The following is a 12,536-nucleotide window of genomic DNA, read 5'->3' as shown; positions in this document are numbered from 1 at the left end:
AAGAGTGTTTTTTCGTTTTACTAGAATTATTGTTCTTTCTTTGGTTGCCATACAAATACGTACTGGTGTCTACTTAGGAAAGGTGAATCATGCCCCATAATGAGAGAACTTAATAAAAACCTTAATAAAAGCAACGTCAGTACGAGGCAACGTCTGAAAACAAACTTTTTCTTTTCTTGCAACTTATCTCCATGGTATATTCTTCCTAATGGGATTGCAAGCAATACTGCTGAAACACTGGAAGAAAAAAATCTCTAGAATTGTGGATCTATCAGGCTCTGGGAAATATTAGAGATTTCATGATCATATGCAACATTTCCCACCTTAAAATCAGAAAATCTTCATACCAGAGATACAGTGTCAGAAGGGCAATCTTATGGCACATAGTATTCAATTACATGTCATAGCATACGAAAGCTTAAATCCACCTTTAAAGATACAGTCCTATAGGTAAAAAAGTAGCATCTATTTACATTTTGCAATGATGCAACTTCTTGAAATATGGCTAGAACATTTAATTTTTCTATGTTTAAATACAGATTTTTCTTTCCTCCAACCCTATGTTTAAAAGGTCGCATGATTTTATCAGGCTAAAAATCTGATACATAAAACCAGGTGGGCCAAGCAAAATATTTAAGTGTAGCATCAATAAAAAGCTGAACGATAACATGACAAAGTTGAGAAGGAAAAGTAAAAGAAGGGAAAGATATTGAAATACATTTATTTCTGTAGGCAGTATCACATATATGAATAACAGGGGCATAAACCTCAACCTCAATTTTAGGTATTCTCTTTCAATACAGAAAAAAAATGCAAGCACAAGTTAAAAAAAAAAAAAACAAAACAAACTGAATTTTTTCACCATTACCACAGCTTCTGAGTTTATTCCATAATTAAGAAAAGGAGATTCTCTAATTAAAGTGCTGGACACAAAATCCCTCTGTGGTTTCTTCTAGCCTTCTAGTTACAAGAGCAATACAGTTCAGTGACTGTTTCTCATACCCACCAGACTGAGCAGCCGAGGGGGTGTGGGGAGGGGAAGCGAAATGAGACAAAAAAAGCTTTGAACCCTGGAAAACAAATCCAAAACACTCAATTGAACATATGTATCTTGGGAGAAATCAACCAAATCAAGCTCTGTTCTTTGCAGCTCCAGACTTCACTATATGACAGATTGACATTTAAGACACTGAATTGGGCCACACTCCCAGGTTCTGAATAAAACGGATTCTGATCTGACTGCTTGCTAAGGGCAGCTTACCTGTAGCTATTGTTTGCCTTTGTAGATATTTGTCTGACTTCTAGTTTAAGAGCTGCGATGCAGAAGAAAACTTTTAGAAAACTTCATACAATTTATGCTTTATATGAACCTACTTTGAAAGCCACAAAAGAAATCCAGGGGAAGTTGGAGCAGCAGACAGCAACCACAGTCATCAAGAATATAAGAAAAACACAAACTCAAATTCTTTCCACTTATCTTGTAGCCCTTTCTATCTTTTTCTTATTCTGGACTTTAATGGAAATACTGAGAGTCAGCAGCAAAGTTTAAAGCTTTTTCTCTTTTCCAGTCACACACTAGACTCTGTCAGGCAGGGCACAAATTTTGTAGCACATATCAGCTTACTGCAGTAGTTATATTTTGATTCAGATATATGATTACATCACATACGTATCTGCAATTCATCTTCTTTTGGATAAGCATTTACATTATTCAAGATAACTGTTAATATGTATATTAAAAAAGAGAGTTACTGCAAAAGTAAAAGGATCTTTCAAAATGCTGTTTGGTTCTGAGTGCTCTTTTGCTTTACTTCAGCTGGCAGAAATACTTTGAAATAAAGTACACTCACCCCTAGGAATGAGCAGGTGCCTTGTATTGCTCAGCAGTGGCCTCTCACATTACAAAGGAGCAGCACTGCCATGCATTTTTCAGGGAAGGAAAGATGTTCACTGTGTTATAGGTCCTGCAGGGATGGGACTCCTATAGCTCTTGAGCGTGTAAGTTTGTTCAAATACAAGAGTTTCTTCCCAATTGAGACATATTATTGGATCCAGGTGGCATTTTAAACACCAGGAATCTTTGTCAAACCACAGAGCTTTCAAAGAAAAAGCTGTTTAACCACTAAAGGGATATTTTAATATATTTTTTTAAAATTAATATCCATAGCTAAAAGTAACAATTAACAATCCAGCATTTCAGCAATAGGCTACCACATAGTTTTCAGCATTAATAAACACAATTAAATTGCACAGTTTACTTGTTTACTGGACTATATACAGAATTTTCCACATTATAGGCAAAAACGCAACCCTATATGCTCTGCTGCACTAAGGGATAAACTCATTGGCCTGCCTCACTCAAGGTTGTGCTCATCAGCTGCTGATTACAACTCCTAGTGAAAAACACAGCCTGCACCTGCTCTGTTCTAGCCAGCATGCACTAGCCATGTGCAAAATCATCGTTCACTTTAACATATTACTACTGAACAGGTGAAGGATTTGTGTTTACCCAGTATTTTGGGCAGGTATCACTTGCTGTGCTGATGGTTGGCTGCACAGATAAGGGGATTGATTTTACATACACAATGGGATATCAAGCAGAACCTAACTTTAATTAAAGTAATTCCTTGTTCAGGGACCAAACTAAATATTCCACGATTCTTCTCTTGTCACCTTCTCATTGCTCACTGTTTCTCACTCCTACCAGATCACTGTGCATGAAACAGTACTCCAGCTACGCTGTCCTCAAATATATATTTGGCAAGGAGGTGCAAGCCACCAGCCACTACAGCAAGCAATTCTGGCAACAATTTTTGCAGCTCCACCATCAGTAATGGTGAGAAGCATCAGTAGGGATGAAGATACAGACCAGCAATTTTTGGAGGACTTTTAATGAAAGAGTGGCCCTCTGTGCAATGCTGTAACTAGTAACACCTGGTGAGAGATCATGTTGTAGCCCTGGGACAACCAACAGTAACTACTGCAGAACTTCAGGCTGACAGAAGTCTTTTTTTTTTGGTCACTTGGACAGAACTTACCATTAGGCTGTACAGGCATAAACACAATATAAAAGCTGCCTTTTACTGCTAAACCTAATACAGGAGATCGATTCTGCCACAGAATCAATCTGTCCCAACTTCCTCATCCATCTCTTTTCCCTCCATTCAGCCTTTGACACGTAAGCTTCCCCCGTCCTCTTCCAGCTGACAGGCACTCTGGTAAAGGTGGCAGATCCCTGTGAGCAAAACCAGTGGAGATTCAGCCTACGCAGAGCAGTCTAACTAGTGAAAATGGGAAATCTAACACCGAATGTTTTATATTTCAAGAATACATGCATTTATAACAAAAAGTGATGACAAACAAGACAAGGGAAGTAAATCTATCCACGCATGAAAAAAACCTTCAGGTTTGGGAAAGCTTAGCCCTTCCTCTTGATCGAAGGCATCACAGAAAATTGGACCATAACTTGCTACACTTTTTGGAAACCAGACAGCAACATCAGGGTAACTGTTGGACACAATAAGCCAAATTGCTTTAATTCCTCAGAGGAGCCTAAAGTTGGTGAATGGAAAGAATGAACCAAAAAAGGCAGTAACTTTTGATTCCATACTAACTGTTTCTTACAGGACTTTGGAAAGAGTTTGTTTCATTGCTATTTTTTAAACTATCTCATCTCATACTGCACTTTTTAGAACATTCATTAAAAGAGAAAAGCATTTCAGTATTAATATTACGCTAGAGTTGCATAAAAAGTGGATCAAATGGTGTTATATCACAACACCTAAGATTAAAGAGGAAAAAAAATTCTAAACTCAGAGTCATTTAGCAACAAAGCAGAGGTGTTGAGTAAAAAAATCAAAGTACTTTTTTTTTTTTTTTAAATACGTATGCCAACAGCTGCCCAACAGCATTTCCTCAAAGTCTTGAGCTAAATCTTCAACTTACAGAAATAACGCATACAGAGGGGTTGGTTGCATGGAAGTGAGCACAAAAGACACCCTATTTTAAAGGAAGTACTCCTGCCTCAGAAACAAATGCTGTTCTGCCAGGCATTAAACTCACCAAAAAATGCTGTTCAAAGTGTGCTGCTAACGGGGAACAGCTACTGAGCTGCTGGAAGCTAAAATTAAATAAGAAATTGCAGCTCTTCTCCAATTTAAATGTAAAGGTGAAAAAAATTAGGAACTAAAGTTATTTATCAAGAATTATCCATCCTTCAGTTTTTCCCTAAAGACAAGTTTTGTATTAAATGTCAGTTGTATTTTTCTTTTGTAATGAACAACTTCTCATTGAAATTACTTATTTCAAGGAGAAATTATCATTAATTGAAAATACTCTTAAGTTTAACTTCCTTTAGGATAGTCACCAGAGGTATGCAGGCAGACTAACCACAAGCTAACTCCGTACTAAATAGCTATTAATAGCTTCTCTTCAGGATTATCCAAGATATTCTTAAGTCTCTCTTTCTGCAGATTTGTCACTTCATTTTTTGGCTCCCATCCAAATCATGTCTTTACATCATTTTGCCTTGATGATAAGACCTGAAGCCTGTAACATTTACTTCGTTGTATGGGAAATAACATGTTAGAGGAAACTCCAAATTATTGCTTTCATCCAAATGTATCGGCACAGAGAAATTCAGTTAAATGAAGATGATGGAGAAGTCAGATGGAAGGGAGGTGGTAAATTCTAAATGATATTTATTAACAGACTAGCAAAAAATGTCATTAGACATGGGGTATGGGGTAAATTTTCAACTAGCTTATAAAGAGTAATTAATCATTGGCTCCACCACTTTTTCTCTCCTTTTTAGATCAAATACTGATCTCTGTTCAGCCTTAACTACACCGAGCCAAAAACATTAGTGCCTGTGTTTTATCCAGATTTTTTCCCAGAGCACCTTGATAGGTTATTTGGCAGACTGACGATATTTTAGTTCATGTTCCAAAAAACCAAACTCCTAGTTAGCCTTCTACCTTTCAGGCATTATTGTAACTACTTGCTTTTCTGGAGGGAATGACATTTGTGTGCTCTGGCAGAGAAAAATGGAAAAATGAATTAGTTAGCACCTAATAGCCTACAAAGTTATCTTAGAGCTTTGCAGCATGTGCCACAGTCTCCTATGCACCAAAGGATATTTTGACACCTCCTCAATTCGTGTTTTTTGTGACCTTTTATCACAAAAATGGATCAAAACTGAGCTCCAGACACTTTGTTCGGAGCCACAGTTTGTATTCAGAAAGGCCAGTGGCTTATAATACACTATTCCATCTGTGGCTCATTAAGAATAATTTCCCCCTGTTTACACTTTGAGATTAGTTTAGAACTTTAAGGCTGTCATTCCATTTTTAGTTTTCATACACTTAAAAAGGAAGGTTAAATACAGAAGTGACAGGAAATTTGGGAACAAGTTGTGGTAAAACTCTAGAGAAAGAAACAAGTGTGGCATACTACAGTTGTGATCTAAGAATAATACTGTTTTAATAAAGCCAAGACTCTGCAATTTGCCACATTCGCAAGGAGCGGAGTCTGCAGGTTAGCAATGTTCATTTATACAGTTCTTAATATACTCAAGATTTCTTAGAGCATTTATCTAAAACAACAAGCTAGTTGTTTTAGCTTAGTGGCATCACACACAAGTGACTAGAACAAAAGGACAATACGCTGAAAGAGACAAATAATGTGCCTTCCCAGTGATCTCCATTTGGACATTAATAGCAAACAAAATCTGTTGTCCACCTGAAGAATACATTTTGGTAGAAGTACACAAGGTCAGTCGGCTACAATTGCAAAATGTTGGGTTTGTATGCAAATTCAAGTGCACTGTCAAACATATGAAGCAATAACTTTGCTTAGCTAATTACAGATACGACAACTACCACTGCGCATGACTTTATAAGTTCCCTACTTTAACACGACATAGCTTCGAAATCTGCTTTTCATATTATACAAGACGATGTACATTTTTTCCTCTTGACCAGAAAGAAGTATTTATTTCTAAAAACATTTTGTAAATATTTTTTAAAAATCTGTTTCACATAAAACCTGGATGGACGGAGAGATACATGCATACATGCATACCTACCTGTAATTAAAAAAAAAAAGATTACATCATAACATATTTTTGTATTCTATCAGTCCACCCATACTATTAACATAAACATCAAATCACAATTTCTTCCATGGAAGAATTATCTTCCATTTGTTCTAAGCACTGAAAGATGAAGAACAGGTGTTTGGATTTAATTCCAAATGAGAAATGCAGCTTTTTGGCATGGAAACAGTTTAGCAAATGGAGAAGGCTGGAATGTTGAGATTTGTTGACCTGTTTCTGTGTTTACTTGCAGCGATATGACACTTACAGGTCGCACTGTAAAATACTAACCCAAAAATGGAGATGGAAGTGATCAAATTAAGATAGTCAGATCATGGGTCAAGTCAAAACATACACACATGGATAAGATCCTTAAGAGTACTCAGTACTAGTTTATAACAGCTCTATCGATACACAGAGAAAATCTTTCTTTGCCTCAAAGGAATTTTTTTCAAATGAAAATGAGTGAGTTAGATCAATGCTAAATACTTTACAGTGCTAAATGCTAAAAGATTTAGGACTTGATTTTGTGTCCTCTAAACCTACATAGGACAAAGGTTTGACTTTGTTGCTTATGTTCATTGATTTGTTCAGATCTGTCGTCACCCTTATTCGTAGGGTATTTTTTTGAAGGTCCTCTGTATCAGCCAGAGTTTGAGTTTTGACATGTTGGACACTTCACAATCGGGACAAACAAAAAGTTTAACTTATCAGTGATAATTTTTAAAACTAGAAGGACATATCATGCATTGTGGCTGAAAAATCATTAGGATTAAGACTGTCAGCGTATTACATCTGAATAACCAGCGGCATAGTCCCTACACAATTACATATATAAAGCAAAACAAAACAAAACAAAAAAACCAAAAAAAGAACAAAGAGAAAAAAAAAATCAAAACTAAAATTAAAAAGCATAGAACAATGGTCTGTTTAACTTAACCTCTTGAACTTTATCATTAGGCTTGATGTTCTATTGTTGTGATTATGTTTCAGCTTGCTTGCTTGCTTTTTTGAGCTTGCTAACAATGGTCAAGAAGTTAAATCAGACATTCTTCAGAGAATGAAAATACAATGATAAGGAATAATAATAAAAAAGAAATAAAGAGCATGGGTCAGCGAATGTAGATTGTATTGGGTGCCAGGCACCATTCCCAGCTCTTCCACTCACCCGCCATGTAATTAAGGGCAAATCTTTTCACCACTCTAAACAATTCTGTTCTCTGTCTGCCATCTCCTTAAATTATAATTTTGTTGGCAGCTCGAAGAATAATATTTGTATATCCTCATACATACATATACATGTTTGTGTATGTCTATATGTATATATACACACTGTATGGCACAGGAGGGCTCCATTTAGAGGCTATAAAAAGAATAAGAATCATAGTATGTTGTAATTTAAATAATAAAATAGGAAATAGTCTTAGCAGATTTTTTTAGAGTCCTATTAAATGAAGGCTTTCGAAAAAAAATTCACCCATTCTAGCCCTAAAATCTCACCGAAACCACTGGAAGCAAAACCCCTCAGGTCCAAAATCCACCGAATGGATCCAAATGTGTCTGAATTAGATCTATTTGCCAACATATTTCTACTCCTACCACAATAAATACTGCCAATAGACATCCCTGGATTTTATTCCATAAACATGCTGATGAGCCTAATGCAACCAAATTGAACTTGTACAGGAAATCTATAAAGAAAAAGAACACCTAACTGTCAGTGGAGGAACACTTCTCAGGTAACAGTCATTTTATTTGTAACCTCTCAGTCCTGATCCTTGAGGAAAAGCTACTTAATATGTTCCAAGGACAAGCCTGAGAACTAAGACTGACAAGTGGATATGAGACACGTGGATAAATGAGATTTAATGATAGTAGTTTTATGGCACATTGTGACCTCCTCTCCTCCCTTCTTTCTTCATCTTAGGGATAGAAATCTTTCCCCTTAGGTGAATGTATTACCATCTCTTTGCCATCCTGCACCTTTCTTCCTTCCAATCTCACCAAATGTACCTTACCTTTCAGAGAGGTTCACAATGAAACTATTAGCTGACTTTGGTTTAGCTTTCAGATCTGCTGCATCTATTTCAGGGACTGAAGAGGAGCTTGAATGTCTGAACCCTTCTTTAATTCTTCCTTCTTTAATTTTTATGCTGACATACCTAACTAATGTGTTAGACTTATCTACAACCCCCAAAACAGCTGTACTTGGTTAACAACTGTTTTTTAAAAAAAGCAGGTATATGGAATGACCCAGATTTTTTTAGACCTCATTTTTTATCTATACCCCTTTGCCTAGTGTTTCTTAATAACAGGTTTTGGGCTTTTCAAAGGCTGTTAGACAAAGAGATGGTTCCTGGACTACATATCAGCCGTAGCACTCACCTTTCCACCCTCATCAAATTTTCCCACGTGAAAAAACCATTCTCGAGAACAGAACCAGGTTGGCATGATCACAGTAGGTCCATGGGAGGTAAATACCTAGGAAAAAGGTGAAGAAAGCCAGTCTTAATAGAATGTCAAAACCAGCATCTGTTGGGGAACAAAGTAGACCTTACGCATTCACCTGAAATCCTGCAAATACTCATGCTATACATGCTATACTTAAACTCAGCAATTTTAAGCACTGAGAAATGTAAGTTCTTAAAATTTATCATGTGCCTAGTGTTTAAAATGCCGTGTATACCAGCACCATTGAGGTGTCACAGCCCAACAGATGAATCTGCTTCCTGCTTCATATTCCATACGAATTCCAATAATTCATAACCTTCTCTTCTATCATAAGCTGCAACACATGCAGAGTACTTCAAACTTTATTTCAAATTTAGAGAGGTATACTGGAAATGACGCTTCTATTAATAATGGCGATGTTGATATTGAAGTGAATGAATTGAGAAGAATCTTAAAAAGTTGAAGTTCTTCAACTTAACCCTACAATTGTTGTGCATTGATTTTCCATTTTATATTCCTTATACATGTATTAAGGAGGAACTTTCATTGATCGTTTATTTCTGCCAAAGACACTTAAATCTTAATCAAGCGTGGACAAGTAAGATGCAATTTATTTTAAACATTACCAGAGCACTATGGATTTGCTACCCAGTGGTACCTACCTTAAAAGGTTGTTGGAAAGAAAATGCTTTAGGGACTGAAAAGGGAGTGGCTATTAATTTCATCCTCCTGACTAGTGACAGCCAAGAACTATACAAATGGTTCTTTGCAGCTTTAAACAAACTTCTTGTAAACACAACCATGAAATAAACCAGAATCTGGATTATGGAAGGTAAACTGGTTTTTTCTTTTATTACAAGATGAAGTATCTAGCCAAACAAGAGACTGAACTTGTCAAACAGAATGTGCAAAGTTAAGACAGGAGACTGTGCCTGCTTCCAAGAACTACACAGGAAATAAAGAGCACAGCCTGGTTTACAAAGGCAGAAGAAAGAAACCTCACAATTACTGCCAGTCTTCAAACACTAATGAAAATGCTGATCTTATGAGCAGATGATTTCATAGCATGCTATAGTGGTAATATTAATATTCCTGTATCGTTGAAATTTTTAAACATCAGTGCATGAATGTAAATTTTATCACGTGCATCTAAGCATTTACAATTTAAAGGTGTTCCTCTTCATTTCAACTTGGGATGGAGCTCCTTAAACTGTTCTTATGTCTGGCAACTTCAATTTCCACAGATAAACATGGATTTAAAGTGCAAATTTTACACACTCAGTTCTATACAGACACTTAGACCAACTCTACAAGCAAATTAGATTAGAAATCTAATCAAAATTCAACATGTGATCTACTCCCACTTTTCTTATGGCATGAATCATCTGACCAAACACAGGCATCCACTTTAGGGTGAAACACACTGCATGCTAAATCCAGGAACATAATGACGAACTTCACTGTCTGTAAAGGGGTCCTAGGGTGACTCATCTCGATATAGACACTTAAATTTTAGGCAGTCGTATTTAGTCAGAATAATCCTATCACTTAATGGCTATGACTTAACACATTAGCAGCTTGTTCACAACCGAAATACGCTAGCTTCAGAGGTGCTAAATGTCAAAAACTCCCCCAAAAAGTCAGTGGGAGCTGAAAGAGTCAAAACAATCCAAGAAAACCAGAGCAGACATGATTAGTCAGTACATAATTATTAGCTCCACACTAATTACAAGGGCAATTGAGTATGGCCTGAACCAAACAATGACCAAACAGTAATCCCAAAAGAAAACAACAATAGGGAGAAAAGCTAGACTAGAATGCACTGCATTGAATCTCATTTCTGAATGAAAGAAAATCTTCAAAAGAAAGCCTTGAGCCTATTGGAATACGTGAAATGGGTTTGGAGAGGCTATAATACCATTTCCTCAGCACAGCCAGGTTCATCAGAGAACATAAATGAACTTAATCTTAAAGACATAGCTCACTGTAATTAGTCATGCTCACGTGCGAAGAGCATACATCCCAAATATCTTAGATAATCCGTGTTCCATTGATGTATATACTTAAGTGAAACCAAATAGAACAAACTTGAAACATTGAGAAAAGAAAAAAAACATCAAAATGTCACTTCTGTTAACACAGATGATGATATGATAATGATTATATAGTAGACCACCACACACTGCATACACTGATGTCTTTCCTAAATCAAACAGTGCTCTATGGCTCACTGTCCATCTCGGAAAAGATGCTAGAGGGGAATCACACAGACGAAACTGGGACTGATGATGAGGTGGCTGGATTGCCACAAATGATTTCAGGGTCTTATCCTTCAAGAAAGTCTTTGAACCTAGAACAGTACACCAGTTAAGAGTCAATGAATTGGTAAAAAAGCTTTTTCTATATGAATATTTATAATCCGACATCAAAACAAACTTCAGGAAATTTCAATTTGTGCTTCTGACACAATGGACAAATCCATGCTACCTTGTACCTTGCTATGCTACCAATAACACTTGTGAAGCTGAAATTCTTTTTTTTTTTTGTTAGCTTAGTTTTCAGCTGGATCTGTTCCCTGATCCAACCAACCACGAAAACACTAGTATTACCACAAAGGAGGATGTAGGAAAACAGGGCACCAAACACAGTGAGGACAGCAAGACCATTCTTTTCAGCAGCAGTATAGATAACCCATAAATAATCTTTAACCTGATGGGGGGAACTGTATGCTCAAAGTCTAGATTTACAGTACGTCTATATTAATTTAAGAGGTCTCCCACTCCTCCTGCCTCTGGCTATGCATCCCAGTCACTTATAACAGCATTGCACTCACCTGACCCCATGGTTAGCTAGATCAGAGCACTACATCAGTAAGAAAGCTATTATTTTCTTCTTTTTTTAGTGTTTGTTTTCTATAGCCTTAGTTCTCTGAATGGGTTCACTGTGGGGTCAGACTAGCAATACTGCTGACATACTGGAGGGGGAATGAACAAGCTTTGGAGAAGAAAACAAGACCTCCCTTTTTGGTCATTGCCCACAGTTAATCAGTCCAGCTGTAATATAAAACTGCACCCTCTGTCTGAATACTTACAGTGATGGGAGGAGAACTGGCTCAGGAAAAACACTAAACTCCTAAAAACAACTGTGTTGAAACAGTGCAGCATCTGCCAAACTTTTGAAAGCTACCTTCAAGAGCCTTTGAAATTTCATCTTCAAGACAAAAAAAAAAACCTAACCTCAACCTTCTGCAGTTTGGAAATTCTAGATTTCAGCTTGGTTTAGTCAGATGGGAAAGTCTCCTCTGGATTTCTTTTTTGCCTACACTTGTCATACACACTTGCCAAGGTGTTAAAAAATGGTTGAATTGGCTGACTCTGGGATAAAAATTGCAACTTCTCACTTTGTGAGATTGCCACTCAAGATTTTATCCATAAATCTTTTAGATTCCGTGGACTGGAACAAGAGAAGCAAAAAGCACACACTAGCCTTAATCTGAAAATTAATCAAAAGCAGAATTTGAATTATGATGCCGCTCGCAACTGCTATGTTTAGTTTTCTGGCAAACGTTCTCCAGCTCTGCCCAACAAACGTCCTGTGTTTCACCTTGGAACCTCAGTGGGTTTTCCGTCCTCCTCGAGGAGTTAATTCAGTATATTGGAAAGCAGTTTGGACCTGTGAACCTTCCACACACAGCTGTATTAGAAGAATAATGCTTAACAGTAGTTGTCGTTAATTACAGTACACTGTATGCTGTAAAGATTACCTAAATATAATTTAGTTGAATGAAACCAATTTGTTAAAAAACTAACTACAGAGCTTGTAGATGAATAAATGGTATAGATGGTATAAATCTGCTCAGATTTAGAATCCCTGAAGAACACAGTGTTGTCATAAACAAACTGGAATCCATTGTCATCAGTTTCCAGGTGATGGAGACAGGCTGCTATTTCAGCACCGTATTTGTTAAATTATTTAGAACTTTTATTGTTAT

The 12,536-nt window shown here is 36.8% G+C and overlaps 1 protein-coding gene across 1 annotated transcript in view; it reads right to left on the bottom strand.

Moving 5' to 3' along the window:
• The window catches only part of B3GNTL1 (UDP-GlcNAc:betaGal beta-1,3-N-acetylglucosaminyltransferase-like 1), a 38,977-nt gene extending 27,589 nt beyond the window's left edge, over positions 1 to 11,388 (bottom strand). The window contains exons 1-3 of the mRNA XM_009587015.1: positions 11,379 to 11,388; positions 10,777 to 10,895; positions 8,480 to 8,575 (exon numbers count right to left, since the gene is read on the bottom strand). Coding sequence (XP_009585310.1) covers positions 8,480 to 8,575; positions 10,777 to 10,895; positions 11,379 to 11,388 — 225 coding nt within the window. The remainder of the gene's footprint in view (positions 1 to 8,479; positions 8,576 to 10,776; positions 10,896 to 11,378) is intronic.
• Positions 11,389 to 12,536: the final 1,148 nt, after the last annotated feature.

This window comes from Fulmarus glacialis, unplaced genomic scaffold (genome assembly GCF_000690835.1).
Source record: "Fulmarus glacialis isolate BGI_N327 unplaced genomic scaffold, ASM69083v1 scaffold10821, whole genome shotgun sequence".
In the NCBI taxonomy this organism is placed as follows: domain Eukaryota; kingdom Metazoa; phylum Chordata; class Aves; order Procellariiformes; family Procellariidae; genus Fulmarus; species Fulmarus glacialis.
This window is presented reverse-complemented; position numbering and strand designations above follow the sequence as displayed.